General features: G+C 41.4%; 1 protein-coding gene across 1 annotated transcript; it reads left to right on the top strand.

Annotated features, from left to right (window-relative positions):
• The first annotated feature begins 3,579 nt into the window (after positions 1–3,579).
• Positions 3,580–22,040, top strand: LOC106595752 (zinc finger protein 271-like). Its single transcript, XM_045713449.1, has 5 exons — positions 3,580–4,209; positions 4,713–4,751; positions 10,002–10,954; positions 15,933–16,278; positions 19,821–22,040. The coding sequence occupies exons 1-5, from the start codon at positions 3,813–3,815 to the stop codon at positions 20,696–20,698; spliced, it is 2,613 nt and encodes an 870-aa protein (XP_045569405.1). The 5' UTR covers positions 3,580–3,812; the 3' UTR covers positions 20,699–22,040.
• The last annotated feature ends 683 nt before the right edge of the window (positions 22,041–22,723 follow it).

Genomic DNA, 22,723 nt, shown 5'->3' with positions numbered 1-22,723 from the left:
TAAAGGGTCTGAATACTTATGTAAATGTAGTACTTACTGGTGGTAATCAATAGCTCCTCTCCTTCTCCTGACAGGTTAAAGGGACGTGACTAGTTGATAATCATCCCCAATCATTTCTTCCAAACTGAACCTAACCTCTATTCAGACGTAGAACAACGGATTAAATGAATGAAGTAAAGTATTGTGGGGGAGAAAGGTGGAGAACGGGTGAGTTGATGAGCAAGGGGAAGATAATTATTTAATCACCAATTGTGAATGAAGAACAGCAGTCCTATCAGTCTACTCTGGTCTACTTGGAGTCCACAGTGAGAGTGTGTCTAACTTACCAAATCTGAACGAAAACTACTCGGATGGCGGGGAAGAAATGAATCAAGACATCTCTGATGATTATTCTTCTGATTCTTAACCTCTGACCTACACCTCTGAGAGGCAGAAAGGTGAGTAGCACTGAGCAGATGCCTGCGCCACGACCAAATAACAACGGTGAGACAGGAAGAGAGGACGAGACGGCACCATTTGGACAGAACAAAGATGGTGACAATGTTACGGAACTATTATCAGCATAAAATGAGCAGATGCCTGCGCCACGACCAAATGAAAACGGTGAGACAGGAAGAGAGGGCACCGTTTGGACAGAACAAGATGGTGACAATGTTACGGAACTATTATCAGCATAAAATGTCATCACTCAGCAATGCACTCACCAGCTTTCATTGTTTATGTGACAAGGATATGCTCCAACCGATGTCGTCGTTCAGGTGACATGGACGTGCTCCAACCGATGTCGTCGTTCGGGTGACATGGACGTGCTCCAACCGATGTCGTCGTTCAGGTGACATGGACGTGCTCCAACCGATGTCGTCGTTCGGGTGACATGGACGTGCTCCAACCGATGTCGTCGTTCAGGTGACATGGACGTGCTCCAACCGATGTCGTCGTTCGGGTGACATGGACGTGCTCCAACCGATGTCGTCGTTCAGGTGACATGGACGTGCTCCAACCGATGTCGTCGTTCAGGTGACATGGACGTGCTCCAACCGATGTCGTCGTTCGGGTGACATGGACGTGCTCCAACCGATGTCGTCGTTCAGGTGACATGGACGTGCTCCAACCGATGTCGTCGTTCAGGTGACATGGACGTGCTCCAACCGATGTCGTCGTTCGGGTGACATGGACATGCTCCAACCGATGTCGTTGTTTATGTGACATGGACATGCTCCAACCGATGTCGTTGTTTATGTGACATGGACATGCTCCAACCGATGTCGTCGTTCGGGTGACATGGACATGCTCCAACTGATGTCGTCGTTCGGGTGACATGGACATGCTCCAACCGATGTCGTTGTTTATGTGACATGGACATGCTCCAACCGATGTCATTGTTTATGTGACATGGACATGCTCCAACTGATGCCGTTGTTCAGGTGACATGGACATGCTCCAATCGATGTCGTTGCGTGAACACCATGTACTATGTAAGCACGAGCTGACAATAACTGACTATATTTGACTGCTGACACATCGACACATACTGTATTCATTATAATGTCATTATGGCATTTGAGTAAGACATTTAAGCGTGTTAACCCTCGCAAGGCTGCCGGCCCAGACGGACGTTCTTCCTCTCCTTTTACTGTAACATCCTCCTCCTCTTCTTCTTTCACGACAATGTTCAAAGCTTCTTTCTCCATCCATCAGACCTCTTCTTCTTTAGCGGGGGGGGGGGGGAGTAGCTTAGTGAGCTCATGGTCAGGGATGTTAGCTCGTTAACATTAACGACTAGCCTGGTGCTAAGCTAATTTAGCAATCCAGCTAGCTACTAACCTGATTAACAATGTAAATATTAAATTAAATGGGGCAAGTTGCTATACAAAACAAGTATGTTAAAAACACAGGGACCAAAATACACCTAAAGCTTGAATGTTTGGGCTACATTGGCTAACAAACTACCGATGTTGTTGTTGAAGAAACTATGATTTTTATTAACAACAAATCAATACAAAAAGTACAAGAACAACAGGTTTGTATAAAGAATATACAAAGGACATTTTGCAAGGGGCGGGGCTGGGGGCGTGACTGGGGGGTACAATATCACGTTACACAAGGACCTTAATGGACACAAACGCATTTATCGTTCGAACAGGCCGAGTATTTAATTGTCTTAATAAAATATAGTTCAATTTCATTTTGCAAAGTAATAAAATGTGGTGTTTTGTTTGTAAATTTACATTTGTAAATATGATATTTGGCCAAAAGAATAATGAAATTAATTACATTAAATGTTTTAATTTATTTCTATCATAAATAAAGAATCCAAGCAGTACATCTCTCCACAATAGTGTACAATCTTCATAAATGTGTTCATTTATAAATCTACTGATGTCTTGCCGCAGATTCTTACATGAATACATTGCCAAAAAAGATGCAACAATGTTTCTGGGTGGTTATTACAAAAGGTACAATTTCATTTTTTTTTTTTTACATCTTCATATAGTGGTTGTCAGGATAATATTTATGAATAATTTAAAAAGAAACTTCCTGAATTTTGTTAATAAGTAGGTATGTGTGTGGCAACATCCAAACTTTTTCCAACAGACATTATCATCAATAAAAACATTCCAATAATGCATGACAAGGTATAGATACAACATCCTGTTGAAACAAGGTTCCTATAGATCTATTGTTGTTGAATTGACCAACATGACATAAGGAATAGATACAACATCCTGTTGAAACAAGGCATGTATAGCTCTATTGTTGTTGAATGGACTAAAAGAAAAACAAATCTTTCCTACTGATGAGTCAACAGGGGTAATCGTAGGTATGTTCTGAGGGTCAGGTCTTGACATGTTCCTGAATAATAAAGCAACACCTGAGGGAATGGCAGCTAAAATGATTGTAAAATGTTTAGTTGTTACAGGGACCTTGTGAAGTGATCAGAATTCCTTATAATTAAGTAAAAGACCCTCTGCATTTACCAGTTGGCTCACCAATAGGATATTATTTACCAGTTGGCTCACCAATAGGATATTATTTACCAGTTGGCTCACCAATAGGATATTATTTACCAGTTGGCTCACCAATAGGATATTATTTACCAGTTGGCTCACCAATAGGATATTATTTACCAGTTGGCTCACCAATAGGATATTATTTAGGAACCAATATTCTAAAAACAAAGAAGTATTTTTATACAATATGTCCCGATTACTTCATATATAATATATATAATATACATATATAAAATTATGCTTATAAATTAAGGTCCGTAACAACAAAAGCTGCAGATGAAAACCTGAGAGTTTCACTGGAACTCGTAGTACAGAGTAGATCAATATGACATTGCGACATATTGCATTGTAGGTAGTTTAGAAGATATCCGGAAATAAGTGAATAAATATGTAATAACGCAAAAACATAACTGTTTGTAAAAACTCAAGCTTCCTAACCTTCAACGTGTTATCAGAAAATAAAATATAAATTTTACTCAACTGCGTTACCCACTCCGGTCAACAAAAAGCAATGTGGGACTTTAAGACGATGCTGTTAGTGTGACGTATAATGTAGTGGACGGGACGCTTCTTTCAACAGCAACAACAGTTAGTCAGCCACCTCGGTAGCTTGCTAGCCAAAATAGCTTAACCAATAAAGCTCTTTAGACGCTTTCGTGTATATTAGCCACTGTGTTTTAAACCCACTTCTGTCGTCCAGTGAGTTATCCGATTAAATTTCATATTTACATTGTTGTTGTTATTAGTCAGCTAACGGGCTGGTTAAGTTAGCATTAGCCTAGCTAACTAACATCTCCGACAATGAGTTCACCAAACTACTCTCCTCCTGCTAAAGAAGAGGAGATCTACTGGACGGAGAAAGAACCTCTCGTGAAAGAGGAGGAGGAGGAGGAGGCTGTTACAGTGAAAGAAGAAGAGAAAGACGTTTCAGTGAAAGAAGAGGAAGACGCGTTCAGAGGGAAAGAGGAGGAGGATGTTACAGTAAAAGAAGAAGAGAAAGAGAAAGAGGAGGATGCTGTTTTTGGAGTGAAAGAGGAGGAGGGGGAGATGACTGTTACATCGAAGAAGGAGGAGGAAGAAGAGGAGGAAACTGGATATCTGGGCCCCGTTTCCCAAAGTTATCTTAAGGCATCCAATGGTTCTAATGATGAACTTAGCCGTAAGATGGTTTTGGGAAACCGGGCGCTGATTAATACTAGTAAGTACTGCCTTAAAAACAGAGGCACAAACTCTGCAGTTGTTGAACTGATGTGTGGTTTTAAAAGGAAAATCTGCAGTTGCTTTTAAATTATTTATATATAGTCATTGATTCTTGAAGATTATAAACTGTGTGGTTCCAGCCCTGAATGCTGATTGACAGACAGCCGTGGTATATCAGACCGTATACCACGGGTATGACGAAACATTTTATTTTTACGTTTGTAACCAGTTTATAATAGCAATAAGGCACGTCAAGGGTTTGTGGTATATGTAAACCAACACTGTATAGCATCAAAACATGGTTAAAACTAGAATGTTGATATCGTGCATGGTCAGTCCTTGCATCCATAGGTCTGTCTATGAATTTGAGAGTAGTTACATTTCTCCAGCCCCATCATCATCTTATTACCAAAACAGTAGCAGAATGATATCTTTGTTATTGTTTGAACTGCAGATTGGTTGGTTGGTTGATTGATTGTGGCTTTATTTTTACTTCTACAGGATCAATGTCCCGAAATCTGGACAGTTGCTGCTCTGAAGGTAAATAATGTACTTCTATTCAGTAATCTTGCTCTGATTTGTCATCCTGAGGGTCCCAGAGATAAAATGTAGTAGTAGATTTATATCCAAACACGATGTTTTGCATGAATTCCCGACTCTTTCAACTTGCAACAAAACTATTTATGAAATCTAATCTGCAAAACGTTGTTTAACCCGGTCAAGTTCGGTTTCTGTGCAATCCCCAGACACTCTAGAAGACAACCAAACTTGTTTCATCATTCTACATTACATATTGGCTACGCAACACGTCAATTATACCATGGAGGTCAGCCATCATTAAGCACCAATGAGACGAGCTGTGTTCACTTGATTGACAGTGTCTTGGTCCAATGACCACCTATCGTTTTGAAATATAACTAGCTAGATAGCCAATGAGCTGGGCTTTCCAGCAGTATGTGAATGCCCTTTATAACGACAAACAGCCATCTTGCTAGAGCTGTGTGCAACAGTGTTCATTCTCAGGTTAAAGGAAACAGGTAGTTTACGTTACGCAGAGGTTCGTTCTATATATTCCAACAATATTCCTGAATTTAAACAGTTTTGTAAAGAGGAATGGTCCAAAATTCGTCCTGACCGTTGTGCATGTTTGATCTACAACTACAGAAAACGTTTGGTTGAGGTTATTGCTGCCAAAGGAGGTTCAACCAGTTATTAAATCCAAGGGTTCACATACTTTTCCCACCATGCACTGTGAATGTTTACATGGTGTGTTCAATGGAGACATGGACACTTATAATTGTTTGTGTGTTATCAGTTTAAGCAGACTGTTTGTCTATTGTTGTGACTTAGATGAAGATCAGATCAAATTCTATGACCAATTTAAGCAGAAATCCAGGTAATTCCAAAGGGTTCACATACTTTTTCTTGCCACTGTATGTATATGTGTGTATATATGCTCAAAAAAATAAAGGGAACACTTAAACAACACAATGTAACTCCAAGTCAATCACACTTCTGTGAAATCAAACTGTCCACTTAGGAAGCAACACTGATTGACAATACATTTCACATGCTGTTGTGCAAATGGAATAGACAACAGGTGGAAATTATAGGCAATTAGCAAGACACCCCCAATAAAGGAGTGGTTCTGCAGGTGGTGACCACAGACCACTTCTCAGTTCCTATGCTTCCTGGCTGATGTTTTGGTCACTTTTGAATGCTGGCGGTGCTTTCACTCTAGTGGTAGCATGAGACGGAGTCTACAACCCACACAAGTGGCTCAGGTAGTGCAGCTCATCCAGGATGGCACATCAATGCGAGCTGTTGCAAGAAGGTTTGCTGTGTCTGTCAGCGTAGTGTCCAGAGCATGGAGGCGCTACCAGGAGACAGGCCAGTACATCAGGAGACGTGGAGGAGGCCGTAGGAGGGCAACAACCCAGCAGCAGGACCGCTACCTCCGCCTTTGTGCAAGGAGGAGCAGGAGGAGCACTGCCAGAGCCCTGCAAAATGACCTCCAGCAGGCCACAAATGTGCATGTGTCTGCTCAAACGGTCAGAAACAGACTCCATGAGGGTGGTATGAGGGCCCGACGTCCACAGGTGGGGGTTGTGCTTACAGCCCAACACCGTGCAGGACGTTTGGCATTTGCCAGAGAACACCAAGATTGGCAAATTCGCCACTGTGCTCTTCACAGATGAAAGCAGGTTCACACTGAGCACATGTGACAGACGTGACAGAGTCTGGAGACGCCGTGGAGAACGTTCTGCTGCCTGCAACATCCTCCAGCATGACCGGTTTGGCGGTGGGTCAGTCATGGTGTGGGGTGGCATTTCTTTGGAGGGCCGCACAGCCCTCCATGTGCTCGCCAGAGGTAGCCTGACTGCCATTAGGTACCGAGATGAGATCCTCAGACCCCTTGTGAGACCATATGCTGGTGCGGTTGGCCCTGGGTTCCTCCTAATGCAAGACAATGCTAGACCTCATGTGGCTGGAGTGTGTCAGCAGTTCCTGCAAGAGGAAGACATTGATGCTATGGACTGGCCCGCCTGTTCCCCAGACCTGAATCCAATTGAGCACATCTTGGACATCATGTCTCGCTCCATCCACCAACGCCACGTTGCACCACAGACTGTCCAGGAGTTGGCGGATGCTTTAGTCCTGGTCTGGGAGGAGATCCCTCAGGAGACCATCCGCCACCTCATCAGGAGCATGCCCAGGCGTTGTAGGGAGGTCATACAGGCACGTGGAGGCCACACACACTACTGAGCCTCATTTTGACTTGTTTTAAGGACATTACATCAAAGTTGGATCAGCCTGTAGTGTGGTTTTCCACTTTAATTTTGAGTGTGACTCCAAATCCAGACCTCCATGGGTTGATAAATTGGATTTCCATTGATTATTTTTGTGTGATTTTGTTGTCAGCACATTCAACTATGTAAAGAAAAAAGTATTTAATAAGATTATTTCATTCATTCAGATCTAGGATGTGTTATTTTAGTGTTCCCTTTATTTTTTTGAGTAGTGTATATAAAACTTTTGACTGGTAGTGTGTGTGTGTATATACATTACATTACATTTAAGTCATTTAGCAGACGCTCTTATCCAGAGCGACTTACAAAATGGTGCATTCACCTTATGATATCCAGTGGAACAACCACTTTACAATAGTGCATCTAAATCTTTTAAGGGGGGGGTTAGAAGGATTACCTTATCCTATCCTAGGTATTCCTTAAAGAGGTGGGGTTTCAGGTGTCTCCGGAAGGTGGTGATTGACTCCGCTGTCCTGGCGTCGTGAGGGAGCTTGTTCCACCATTGGGGTGCCAGAGCAGCGAACAGTTTTGACTGGGCTGAGCGGGAACTGTGCTTCCTCAGAGGTAGGGGGGCCAGCAGGCCAGTGGTGGATGAACGCAGTGCCCTTGTTTGGGTGTAGGGCCTGATCAGAGCCTGAAGGTATGGAGGTGCCGTTCCCTTCACAGCTCCGTAGGCAATCACCATGGTCTTGTAGCGGATGCGAGCTTCAACTGGAAGCCAGTGGAGAGAGCGGAGGAGCGGGGTGACGTGAGAGAACTTGGGAAGGTTGAACACCAGACGGGCTGCGGCGTTCTGGATGAGTTGTAGGGGTTTAATGGCACAGGCAGGGAGCCCAGCCAACAGCGAGTTGCAGTAATCCAGACGGGAGATGACAAGTGCCTGGATTAGGACCTGCGCCGCTTCCTGTGTGAGGCAGGGTCGTACTCTGCAAATGTTGTAGAGCATGAACCTACAGGATCGGGTCACCGCCTTGATGTTAGTGGAGAACGACAGGGTGTTGTCCAGGATCACGCCAAGGTTCTTAGCACTCTGGGAGGAGGACACAAGGGAGTTGTCAACCGTGATGGCGAGATCATGGAAGGGGCAGTCCTTCCCCGGGAGGAAGAGCAGCTCCGTCTTGCCGAGGTTCAGCTTGAGCTGGTGATCCGTCATCCACACTGATATGTCTGACAGACATGCAGAGATGCGATTCGCCGCCTGGTTATCAGAAGGGGGAAAGGAGAAGATTAATTGTGTGTCGTCTGCATAGCAATGATAGGAGAGACCATGTGAGGATATGACAGAGCCAAGTGACTTGGTGTATAGCGAGAATAGGAGAGGGCCTAGAACAGAGCCCTGGGGGACACCAGTGGTGAGAGCGCATGGTGCGGAGACAGATTCTCGCCACGCCACCTGGTAGGAGCGACCTGTCAGGTAGGATGCAATCCAAGCGTGGGCCGCGCCGGAGATGCCCAACTCGGAGAGGGTGGAGAGGAGGATCTGATATAAGTTTTAGACTTACCATATCAGTGTGTAGCCCAAACTGTTTGGAGGCTACAGACGTTTACTTGAGAAGACAGATTTTCGGGACAAACACTGCTAGTCTGACAAACACCATTGTAGCTCTGCCACCTTTTCGCCACTAATGCAGTTATTAGTTCTAAATAAAAATGTTTTTTTGTTTTTTTTGCGGTTGTCATAGGCAACCGTTGTTGTTTTGATTATTACTTGAACAGTCGCTAAGATAACATATGGTTGTGATATTTGCATAATACTTATTTTTGATGCGGCCCTGATTAACACCAGTAAGTACTTTCTTAAAAAGCAGGCATAAACTCTGCAGTTGTTGAACTGATGTGTGGTGTTAAAAGGGAAATCTGCAGTTGCTTGTAAATTATTTATATTAGCTTGAATGCTAACGCTCATTGATAGGCTGGTTGCAAAGCTAGCCAAAGACTTAAAGTAGTTAAAGCTAGCCAAAGAGCATTTTACTGGCTGAAGTTAAAGTATTTTTTAAAGTATAAACCAGTTGATTTGTGACAATGACATAAACATTATACATTCTAACGAGCCTTACAATTATAATCCAAAAGTTAAATGTACTCATAAGCAACCTGGAAATGGAGGCTATTTTTGCTGGCAGCCTACGATCTTGAGCTGATAATGTGTAGTAATATTCAGAATACATTGTGAAAAACTAAAATCTTTGTTCACCATTTTTGCTCCATGCAGATATACTACATCCATAACTAGTGGTTTCCTCATTACCAGATATACTACATCCATAACTAGTGGTTTCCTCATTACCAGATATACTACATCCATAACTAGTGGTTTCCTCATTACCAGATATACTACATCCATAACTAGTGGTTTCCTCATTAGCAGTTATAGTACATCCATAACTAGTGGTTTCCTCATTACCACATATACTACATCCATAACTAGTGGTTTCTTCATTACCAGATATACTACATCCATAACTAGTGGTTTCCTCATTACCAGATATACTACGTCCATAACTAGCGGTTTCCTCATTACCAGATATACTACATCCATAACTAGTGGTTTCCTCATTACCAGATATACTACATCTATAACTAGCGGTTTCCTCATTAGCAGGGAGGAGTTTCTACAACCAGATTGCATACGCATCGCTCTCTTGTGGCAATGTTTGCAAACACAGAAAGGGCCCTATATTGGAAACCGAAAGTTATCTGGCACACTGCTTAGGGTTTCAGGAACTTTAACTTATTTCTAACCTAGAATCATACATCCTAATTACTACTAATGTGAAAAGAATAAGACAAAATATGGCTGTTTTTGATCACTTGACTGTCTTAAGACAATAGTCAATTAAGTTTGTAAAAGCATTTAAACATTCATTAAGGATGTAAATTGTTGTACAACATCATGGGGATCACCCTTTAGCTGAAAGATACAGTGGATTTCTGCTGTTATGGGCCTTTAACCATCTGTCTGACTTTGTTGTTCACACAGGAGAGAGACGGGACTATCGTGGATCCTCTGGGGAGCCTCAACAACATCATGAAGCTGACGAGGCAGAGAAGAGTCTCTCCACATCAGAACACCTCAAGAAACACCTGCGGAAACCCACAGGGAAGAAATCTCACCACTGCTCTGACTGTGGGAAGAGTTATTTAAGATCAGATTCACTAAAAATACACCAGAGAATACAAACTGGAGAGAAATCTTACAGCTGTGATCAGTGTGGGAAGAGTTTTACTTCATCTAGCCATCTGACTATACACCAGAGAACACACACAGGAGAGAAACATTATAGCTGTGATCATTGTGGGAAGGGTTTTGTTACATCTAGCCGTCTGACCATACACCAGAGAACACACACAGGAGAGAGACCTTACCAGTGCTCTGACTGTGGAAAGAGTTTTGTTATCTCAGGAAATTTAACATCACACCAGAGAACACACACAGGAGAGAAGCCTTATAGCTGTAATCAATGTGGGAAGAATTTTTCTCACTCAGGCAACCTGATAGCACACCTGAAAATACACACTGGAGAGAAACCTCATTGCTGCGCTGACTGTGGGAAGAGATTCATCTTTTTAGCAGATCTTAAAATACATCAGAGAATCCATACAGGAGAAAAACCTTACCACTGCTCTAACTGTGGAAAGAGTTTTGTTTCCTCAAGACATTTAAAATCACACCAGAGAACACACACAGGAGAGAAGCCTTATAGCTGTGATCAATGTGAGAAGAGTTTTGTTACATCTAGCAGCCTGAAAACACACCAGAGGACACACACAGGAGAGAAACCTTATAGCTGTGATCAATGTGGGAAGAGTTTTGTTACATCTAGCAGTCTTACTATGCACCAGCGGACACACACAGGAGAGAAACCTTATAGCTGTAGTCAATGTGACATGAGATACTCTGCAAAAAGATCTCTGATTAAACATCAGAAAATACATACATGAAGTTGTTTCATGATATCAATGAAATAATGTCACAATATAGGATGTTTTAACATTGTAGTAGGAGTATTTTAATTGATAATGTCACAATGTAGAACCTTAAACCATTGCCCTGTTCTATTGAGTTCAGTGTCATATGGATATTAGCCTCAGGGGAAAAATCCAGCCTCTGAATAGAAAGAGTACTTATTTAACCAAAAAAGTGTTGCGTTACACTTACCACGTTGGCGACCCACTTAAATCAAAATGCAACTCTTCAAAATGTAGCTTTTTGCTAGAAATTGTCCTCTAACCAGTGATGTACACATTATTCCCAGATTCTGTGTGGTGTTTGAGCTGTTCGTTTTTACAGGATTTGCAACCTCATCTCCCCCTCATGCGCAATTGATTTCAACGTGATATTGATATGAGTGATGACAAATAATTGTTGCGTTTCTCTTCGTCAAGCCCCCGACTCTACCAGCTTGATGTGGTCTCCCACAGCTCTGTTCTGTAATGGAAAGTCATGTTCTGTTGCCTTTCCATTACATTGCTTGACTGTCCCTGCAACACAGAAAGAAACCATTTAGTCATATTATACTGAACAAAAATATAAACGCAATATGTTTCATGAGCTGAAATTTGTTTACATCCCTGTTAGTTAGCATTTCTCATTTGCAAAGGTAATCAATCCACCTTACAGGTGTGGCATATCAAGAAGCTGATTAAACAGCATTATCATTACACAGGTGTACCTTGTGCTGGGGACAATAAAAGGCCACTCTAAAATCTGCAGTTTTGCCATACAACACAATGCCATAGATGTCTCATATTTTGGCATGGAATATCCACCAGAGCTGTTGTCAGAAAATTGAAAGTTAATTTCTCTACCAAAAGCCACATCCAACATTGTGTTAGAGAATTTGGCAGTAAGTCCAACCGGCCTTAGCCCACATGATGACGTTATGTGGTCGAGCAGTCTGTTGTTGTCAATGTTGTGAATTCCCAATGGTGTCGTTTGGGGTTATGGTATGGGCAGGCGTAAGCTACGAAGACAATTGCATTTTATTGATGGCAATTTGAACACCGTGACAAGATCCTGAGGCCCATTGTTGTGACATACGTCCGGCTCTATCACCTTATGTTTCAGCAGGGTACTGCACGGCCCCATGTCGCAAGGATCTGTACACAATTCCTGGAAGCTGAAAATGTCCCAGTTCTTCCATGGCCTGCATACTCACCAGACAAATTACCCATTAAGCAAGTTTGGGATGCTCTGGATCGATGTGTATGACGGCGTATTCCAGTTCCCGCCAATATCCAGCAACTTCGTCACAGCCATTGAAAAGCAGTGGGACAATATTCCACAGGCCACAATCAACAGCCTGATCCTTTCACAGCATTTTAAGGCTGCACTGAGACAATGACATATCAATGACCCAAGCCCTGTTCAGTTCATCTCTACCATTTTGTTGCTTAGTTGTCATAATGCGTCATCAAATGTACATTTTTATAAAAAAAATTATATTTTTTATTTCACCTTTATTTAACCAGGTAGGCTAGTTGAGAACAAGTTCTCATTTGCAACTGTGACCTGGCCAAGATAAAGCAAAGCAGTTCGACACCTACAACAACACAGAGTTACACATGGAATAAACAAACATACAATCAATAATACATTATCCCAGGGGTGTTGGACGACACAGTGTAAGTGACCTAATTTATGTCCCGTTAACTGCCCTGAATGCCTCTGCTGATGCTACAGCTACTGTATATAGTAATCATGTGCCTATGAACCAGAGATGCACTGTTAGCACTGAGGCGGTGTGCCCTAGGAGGAAGTCCACTGTGTGCAGCTCACCCTGCACTAACATAAATAACATGAGTATGTCTACTTTTCCTCAGCTTCACAATAAAGCAATGAAAACAAGCAAGCATCCCAGAAAAGTGCTAAAAATAGCCCACTTTAACATATGTTGCTTAAGAAACAAGGTTCATGAAGTCAATAATTTGCTTGTAACAAATGATGTGCATATTCTGACATTCTCTGAAACTCACTTAGATAATAGCTTTGATGTTACAATTGTAGCATTACATGGTTATAACATCTACAGAAAATACAGAAATATCAAAGGTGGAGGTGTTTCCGTTTATATTCAGAACCACATTCCTGTAAAGCTTAGAGAGGATCTCAAGTTAAATACTGTTGAAGTAATATGGCTACAGGTTCATTTGCCTCGCCTAAAGCCCATTCTGGTGGGAAGCTGCTATAGACCACCAAGTGCTAACACAGTCAGTATCTGGATAACATGTGTGAAATTATTGATAATGTATGTGATGTCAACAGAGAGGTATATTTTCTGGGTGATTTAAATATTGACTGGCTTTCATCAAGCTGACCACTCAAGAAAAAACTTCAAACTGTAACTAGTGCCTGCAACCTGGTTCAGATTATCAGTCAACCTACCATGGTAGTAACAAACAGCATAGGAATTAAATCATCAACATGTGTTGATCATATCTTTACTTATGCTGCAGAAAATAGTTTGAAAGCAGTATAGAAATCCATTGGATGTAGTGATCACTATATAGTAGCCATATCGAGACAAACCCAAGTTCCAAAGGCTGGGCCTGATGTTCTGTAAAAGAGGTCATACAATAAGTTGTAGTGATTCCTATGTTGTTGATGTAAAGAATATTTGTTGGTCCGTGGTGTGTAATGAGGAGCGACCAGACGCAGCACTTGACACATTTATGAAATTGCTTATTCCAGTTACTAATAAGCATGCACCCATTAAGAAAAGGACTGTAAAAACTGTTAAATTCCCTTGGATTGATGAGGAATTGAAAGAGTGTATGGTTGAGAGGGATGAGGCAACAGGAATGGAAAATAGGTCTGGCTGCACAACCGATTGGCAAACGTACTTCAAACTGAGAAATCATGTCACTAAACTGAATAAAAAGGAGAAGAAACTATACAATGAAACAAAGATAAATGACATAAAGAATGATAGTAAAAAGCTTTGGAGCACCTTAAATGAAATGTTGGGCAAAAAGGCAAACTCAGCACCATTGTTTATTGAATCAGATTGAATCTCAATAAATCACAAAACCCACTGATATTACCAAGTACTTTAATGATTTTTCCATTGGAAAGATTTCAGAGAGAAGAGAAGCAAACTTAGGGATGGCGTACACATCCGAGGAAAAAACAATGACAAATAAAATCTGAAATATTTACTAAACAAACATAAGATAGAAAACAAAAAGAATGACAAACTAAACAACTAAAAAGCACCCTGAGGAAAATCAAGGTTCTCTGGCAGACTATTCCAGAAGCTGGAGGCATAGTAACTAAAGGCTGCCTCTCCATGCCTCTTGGTCCCCCTCAGGTTCTCTGACAGGCTATTCCAGAAGCTGGAGGCATAGTAACTAAAGGCTGCCTCTCCATGCCTCTTGGTCCCCCTCAGGTTATCTGGCAGGCTATTCCAGAGGCTGGGGGTATAGTAACTAAAGGCTGCCTCTCCATGCCTCTTGGTCCCCCTCAGGTTATCTGGCAGGCTATTCCAGAGGCTGGGGGTATAGTAACTAAAGGCTGCCTCTCCATGCCTCTTGGTCCTAGGCTTTGGGATAGTTAAAAGGCCAGAGGACCTGAGGGACCTACTGGGTACATAACTTAAAAACATGTCTGACATGTATTGCGGTGCACAATCATGGATTGATTTAAAAACCAATAGGATGATTTTTAAATGAATTCTAAAACTGACAGGCAGCCAGTGCAGAGACCATAAAACCAGTGTAATGTGTGCTCTCCGTCTGGTCTTGGTCAGTACCCCTGCTGCAGTATTCTGTATGTTTTGCAGTTGACCAATGACTTTCTTGGGTAGTCCAGAATAGAAGAGCATTACAGTAGCTTGCTTGTAATTAAAGCATGGATGAGTCTCTCTGTATCAGCCTGAGATAGAAATGATCACACCTTGGCAATGTTCCTCATGTGGTAAAAAGCTATTTTGGTCACATTCCTAATGTGTGAATCGAAATTTAGTTCAGAAACTAAAATAACACCTAGGTTTTTTACCTGGTGTTTTATGTTTATTGCCTGTGAATTAAAATGTGCGGCCAGATTCTCTCTCTGTGCTTTGGTTCCAACAATAATTACCTCGTTCTTGTCTTGATTTAGCTGGAGGAAGTTGGGACTCATCCAAGTATTTAAATCACTAATACAGTCTAATAATTTATCTGTGGAGCTAAAATCCTCTGGTGACACAGAAATGTAAAGTTGTGTATCTTCTGAGTAGCAGTGAAAATATATGCTGTGCAATCTGATAACGCTACCAATGAGTAACTCACTACCTGTCAAAAGTTTTAGAACACATACTCATTCAAGGTTATTTTTTATTTTTTTGAAACTATTTTCTACATTGTAGAATAACAGTGAAGAAATCAAAGGGCCCCAGGATCAATGGAAGCAAAATAGCCCCATAACATCAAATATCCTGCATCGATTTACAGCAGGTACGGGGTTCTTTTGTGCTCATGCGTTCTCATTTAGACTCTAAACCCACCAAGGAGCTCTATTTTCATCTTTCACTTAGCAACAGATGTAAAGTTTGTTTTAAATTCTCACTCATAAAAAATCTGAACTAATCAATCAACACATGCTTTTATTTGTAAAAGTGTTATTAATCTATATATATAATATTATTTAATAGACAAAAATTAAACATTCCCTCAACTGCGTTGACTCCCTCCAGACAGCAGATGGCGATATGTGTCTTTCAGGCGATGTTTCTAGTGTGACGTATAATCTAGTGGACGGTACGCTTCTTCAACAACTGCAGCCACCTCGGTAGCTAACATTGTCGAAATATATACACTCTTTAGACAATTTCGTGGTTTATTTGCCACTATGGTTTAAACGCACTTTTGTGGAAACAAATAGTTACCCCATTTAATTTTATATTAACGTTGTTGTCAGTCAGCATTAGCCTAGCTAGCTAACATCCCGACCATGAGTTTACTAAGCCACTCTCCCCCTGCTAAAGAAGAGGTCTTCTGGACGGAGAAAGGAACTATAGTGAAAGAGGAGAAGGAAGAGGAGGCTGTTACCGTCAAAAAAGAAGTTAAAGGTGAGGCTGTTACGGTGAAAGAAGAGGAAGACGCGTTCAATTTGAAAGAGGAGGCTGTTTCAGTGAAAGAAGATGAAGACGTTTTCAGAGTGAAAGAGGATGATGTTGCTGTCACAGTGAAAGAAGAGGAAGACGTTTTTGGCGTGAAGGGGATAACTGTCACATTGGAGGAGGAAGAAGCAGAAAATACTGGAGATCTGATTAACTCCAGTAAGTACTATCTTAAACAAGGACACAAATTCTGCAGTTGTTGAACTAATGTGTGATTTTTAAAAGGGCACTACACTTGGATATGTTTTTCTGTACTGTAGGAATTGATAAAGACATCCTCTTATTCCTCTGGGAAGATATGTCATCAGCTAGCTCTCGAGAACTCTAGGAGGCATTCTGCATTCTCCCTACAGATTTCAGCCATTAGTTTGCATGTACTATGTTACGTCTAGTCTATGAGACCAGGCTGTGTGTGTTTAGAAAGTCAATCATTGCTTGCGATACGGCTTTTGAAGCAGCGTGAAAGAATCCTTCAAATTAAAAATATACACTTACTGTAGCAGTTACAGAGCCATACAGCTATGGAGCCTCCATCCTACTAAACTAGTCTTCCGCTAGACACCCTGACTTAGGCTTACACACAGGAGCTAGATAGTTAATTAGCACAGGTATGTCGCCTCTTGTCTTCCATCGGGGTTCTGTAAACACGTGCTGTAACATGACCCTGTGGGAACACTAACCTTATAAAGGTGTGTATCTTTTTAACCTTTTTTAAAAATGATTATTATTTCTTGCTTATATGAAAGATAAGGTCCTTATGCTTCCAGAACAGTACTCCCAGGGGGACTTTCCTTGGCTCATCGCGTTCCAGCAACTCCTTGTGGCGGTCCGGGCACCTGCAAGCTGACTTTGGTCATCACATTGGTGCTGCCTTCCAGGTTAAGCGAACATGGTGTTCAGAAGTTTCGGAGAATGCTTGTCTAGTCCTTCGCCTCTCCCTAGCCCTTTGGGGAGTTGCAGCGATGAGACGATTGTAACTACCAATTGGATATCACAAAAAAAATCAAGAAATAAAATAACCCCCCCCGCGCCACAGACTCACTGAGCCATCCATCCACACAGAGAGCCATCCTTCCACACAGAGAGCCATCCATCCACACAGAGAGCCATCCATCCACACAGTGAGCCACATATACCATCCACTGAGCCATCCATCCACACAGAGAGCCACATATACCATCCAATGAGCCATCCATCCACACAGAGCGCCACAGACGCAACGAGACACCATCCAACAAGCCATCCATCCACACAGAGATCCATCCATCCACACAGAGAGCCATCCAGCCACACAGAGAGCCACATATACAATCCACTGAGCCATCCATCCACACAGAGAGCTACATATACCATCCACTGAGCCATCCATCCACACAGAGAGCCACATATACCATCCAATGAGCCATCCATCCACACGAGACACCATCCAACAAGCCATCCATCCACACAGAGATCCATCCATCCACACAGAGAGCCATCCATCCACACAGAGAGCCATCCATCCACACAGAGAGCCATCCATTCACACAGAGAGCCATCCATCTACACAGAGAGACATCCATCCACACAGAGCACCACAGACACCATCCAATAAGCCATCTATCCACACAGATAGCCATCCATCCACACAGATAGCCATCCATCCACACAGAGAGCCCAAGTGCAGACAGCCTGTGGCTCCCAAAACATAAGTAATGTGGAAAAGTTCCAGAAAAAACATTCCCATTGTTAAAATCCACAATCTAAAGAGAACCTGGCTCAATAAAAACAAAATGTTTTCTGAACACTTCTAAATGAATCCTGATAATGCCATAATTACGAAATCATTGATGACTGAGAATCTTAGAGGCTACTACAAAACATGTATTATGTTCTTCCATGTCATTGGTAATGGTGACCCAATGGAGACTATATTAGCATGTGTTGTTGTAGCTTCTGTACGTTTCTCACTAATCATTATTCATTATTCATTCATGTTTTTTTTTCTTAATCATGGTATATCAGGAATAATTTACAAGTGTTCAGATTTTTTTTAAATTCTTAATTGAATAGAAAATGGCACAAGATATTATTCACCATTCACTTCTGGTTGGAAAAAACTCAGAACACAACCTCGCAAAAAAACTGCAAATTCATCCAAGGAGTTTGTAGAGTTACAAGCTTGATGAGGTCATTGCATGCAAGGAATATGGAACCAAATACTACAGTTTTGACTACTTTAATACACTTTGAGAGGTTCATTTAGAGGTTCACATACTTTTCCCCACAAGGAAATTGAATGTTGGCTCAATTTGCTCAATACAGATATTAAGTGGTTTTTGTGTTATTAAAAAAAGAAAATCTGGTGCACTTGATCTATTATTAGGACTTGAATGAAGATCTGATCACATTTTTAGGTCAATTTCATGTAGAAATACAGAAAATGCAAAACGCAGGTGTCTCCAACCCTGTTTCCTGGAGCGCTAACCGACTGTAGGGTTTTTCCGCTCCGACCCCCATTTTGAACTAACCTGGTTTATCTTCACAACCAGCTGATAATTAGAATCAGATATTCTAGATTAGAGGTTGGACACGTATTCCTGCCCTATCAAGCAAAAAAAGGCAGTAACTGCTCATTTGGTAGAAAATTAGTTAATGTTATTTTTGCTACATTTTTAGCTACGTTAAATACATGCTTAATCATGTGGACATATCTCTATTGTATTGTGTTTTGGAGAAAATGGGGACCATGTTAGCAGTAACTGCATAAAGTTCCTGTGAAACCAAGGTAAATAAAAGCAATTTTTCTCAGTTCCACGCTATGAGCAGTTACTGCCTTTTTGCTTGGTAGGGTAGTATAGGAACAGGGTTAACAAACTTTCTCTCAGCACTGGATGCCTATAGAAGGTTCTAGAAGGTTTTACAGAAAGTCAACACCCTAACATACATTGTATTCAGAAAGTCTGGAAGGTTCTTCCATCTCCACAGAGGAACTCTGGAGCTCTGTCAGAGTGACCATTGGGTTCTTGGTCACTTCCCCGACCAATGCACTTCTCCCCCCGATTGCTCAGTTTGACCGGGCAGGCCAGCTCTCGGAAGAGTCTTGGTGGTTCAAAACTTCTTCCATTTAAGAATGATGGAGACCACTGTGTTCTTGGGGGACCTTCAATGCTGCAGACATTTTTTTGGTACCCTTCCCAGGATCACAATCCTTCAACCTCATGGCTTGATTTTTGCTCTGACATGCACTGTCAACTGTGGGACCTTGTATAGACAGGTGTGTGCCTTTCCAAATCATGTCCAATCAATTGAATTGACCACAGGTGGACTCCAATGAAGTGGTAGAAACATATCAATGATGATCAATGGAAACAGGATGCACCGGAGCTCAATTTCGAGTCTCATGTCAAAGGGTCTGAATACTTCTGTAAATAAGATATTGTTTATTTTTTATAAATTTGCAGAAATGTCTAAAAACCTGTTTTCACTTTGTTATTATGGGGTATTGTGTGCTGATAAGGTGAAAAAAATATTTTAATACATTTTAGAATAAGGCTGTAACGTAACAAAATGTGGAAAAAGGGAAGGGGTCTGAATACTTTCAAAATGCACTGTATAAAGAACAGTAAAACTGTATCTTTATCCATCTTTCAATAGACTCCTATCACCTGTTCTAATCACTATCTCTCTGTTTAACTAAATACTATGTTTGTCTTTGGCAGGAGAGAGACCAGACTCTCACTCTGACAGACGGAAGCGTCCTTCAGGGGAACACGACCCTGAGACGTCCAATCCAGTGAGACAACACCACTGCTCCCAGTGTAATAAGAGTTTTAAGTGGTTATGGAAGCTGAAAGAGCATGATAGAACACACACAGGAGAAAAGCCCTTCCAATGCTTCCAGTGTGGAAAAAGTTATACCCAATTAGTGAGCCTGAAAAGGCATAAAGGAATACACTCAGGAGAAAAGGCTTATCACTGCTCTCAGTGTGGAAAGAGTTTTACCCAGTTAGGGAACCTGAACAAACATAAGAGAATACACTCTGGAGAGAAGCCTTACCCTTGTTCCCATTGTGGAAAGAACTTTAGGTTGTCAGATAATCGGAAGGAGCATGAGAGGACACACACAGGAGACATACCTTACCATTGCTCCATCTGTAGAAAGGGTTTTACCAAGTTAAGGAACCTAAAAGAGCATGAGAGGAAACACACAGGAGAAAAGCCTTTCCGATGCTCCCAGTGTGGAAAGAGTTTTTCCCATTTAGGGAACCTGAACAAACATAAGAGAATACACTCTGGAGATAAGCCTTACCACTGTTCCCATTGTGGAAAGAATTTCAGGTTGTCGGATAACTTAAAGGAGCATGAGAGGACACACACAGGGGAGAAAACTTGCCATTGCTCCCAGTGTGGAAAGAGTTTTTCTAATTTAGGGAACCTGAACAAACATAAGAGAATACACTCTGGAGAGAAGCCTTACCATTGTTCCCAGTGTGGAAAGAGTTTTACCCAGTTAGGGAGCCTGAAAAGGCATGAGAACATACACACACAGGGGAAGATAAGCTCACAGTTTGGAAAGCGTTTTAGTGAGGGAACCTAATTGTGGAAAGACATTTTCCCAGACAAAGGACCTGAAATCATATGATAGAATAGACAGGCTGTGTTCTGATGAGTCACTGTGTTCTGATTGATGTTTGACTGTTGTTTTATGCTACATTAAATCATGTTGTTTATATGAAATCTTACTCAAAATTAGGCCCATTTTTTATTTATTTTTTCTCTAGAGACATGATCATGTCTAAAATCAGATTACAATTAAAACATTTCTCTTTTTTTATTATTATGGATTTGGACTGATTGAATTCATCTATAAAGATGTTCTTTATATGATTTTGATATTTTACAATATAAATTATTAAACGGATGAATAATGGGTCCCTAAGCAACCATTTTAAATGTAAACAGGTTCTCCAGCACAAAATGGGTATCGGCCAATTAAAATAGTTCATTTACTTGCATGTTCTGACTGACAAGTTGTGTTATACACCTTCCGGCCATCCATTCACCCACTCAGACGAGCTCATTTCTGTAAGTACAATGAAGGCAGTTGACAGAACACTAAATTGTACATGTTGTAACAATCTCATATTTTTTCCCCCTCAAAGCACATGGATGTGTCAAACAGAAACAATAACATGGGATTTTGTCATACTGTATATGCAAAAACATGAAAATGTTGTCTAATGTTAGTAGTAGCTAGTAGTCTAGTCAAGGAAGCATCAATGCAATATTGGTACACAACATTATGTTACAGACCAATGAATTTGTAGGTTTAAAATATCCCTCTAGTAGCCAAAGTTTACCTATTTTAAAAAATGCCATTGGTTGGTCAACGTAAAGTCTAAAGTCTTTGATAGGCTGATGAAGAATTTGTTCAGGTGAGCATAGGGCGTCATAGCATCGTGTGCTAGGTTATCCAGTGGTACCAGCTACAATTTAGCTTTCTGTCAACTGCAAGTACATTTTTTTTTTAATTGTGCCGACGAACCTGTTTCAATTGTAATGGTTTCTTATGTTCGCAACTATGGACTCGGTGTATTTCTTGACTCTAACCTCATGAATTTAGTCTTTTGGTTTAATTTAATTAATTTGTGTACTAGGACTCTATTCAGTCTGTACAGCTGAAGTGTTACAGATTCCGCTATAGAAATGTAAAGGTCATTTCGGATTGAGCCGACATATGCAGGGTTTACCTTGAATGCAGTCTCCACTAAAGCGGTAACACTGCCTTTAAATTTCAATAACGCTGCAAAGCTGAACTTCCGCGATGCGAATTGAATAGAGCCCTCAGTCTTCAAGCTAAGAAAACACAGAGTGCAGATTGTATTTTTTTTTGCAACATGTTATCTGAATAAAAATGTAAATGAATATTTTTAACTGTGTTAGCCACTAGTGGACATTGATTATGTACATGTACATCTATGTACTTACAGAAATGAGCTCGTCTGAGTGGGTGATTGGATGGCTGGAAGGTAGATAACACAACATGTCAGTCAGAACATCACTAGAGGTCTCTTCTGAGTGGGTGATTGGATGGCTGGAAGGTAGATAACACAACATGTCAGTCAGAACATCACTAGAGGTCTTCTGAGTGGGTGAATGGATGGCTGGAAGGTAGACAACACAACATGTCAGTCAGAACATCACTAGAGGTCTTCTGAGTGGGTGAATGGATGGCTGGAAGGTAGATAACACAACATGTCAGTCAGAACATCACTAGAGGTTTTCTGAGTGGGTGAATGGATGGCTGGAAGGTAGATGACACACTGTCAGCCTGAAAACCAATCACTTAAAACAAAATGTTACCTTTATTTAACTAGGCAAGTCAGTTAAAAATAAATTCATATTTACAATGACGGCCTACTCCAGCCAAACCCGGACGACGCTGGGCCAATTGTGCGCCGCCCTGTGGGGCAGGTCTCCCAATCACGGCCGGATGTGAACCAGGTACTATAGTGACGCCTCACGCAGTGCCTTAGACCGCTGTGATCCGGCCTGGATTCAAACCAGGTACTATAGTGACGCCTCACGCTGTGCCTTAGACCGCTGCGATACGGCCTGGATT

Source organism: Salmo salar, chromosome ssa02, assembly GCF_905237065.1.
Source record: "Salmo salar chromosome ssa02, Ssal_v3.1, whole genome shotgun sequence".
NCBI lineage: Eukaryota > Metazoa > Chordata > Actinopteri > Salmoniformes > Salmonidae > Salmo > Salmo salar.
The sequence above is the reverse complement of the archived record's forward strand: the minus strand, read 5'-3'. Positions and strand labels throughout refer to the sequence as shown.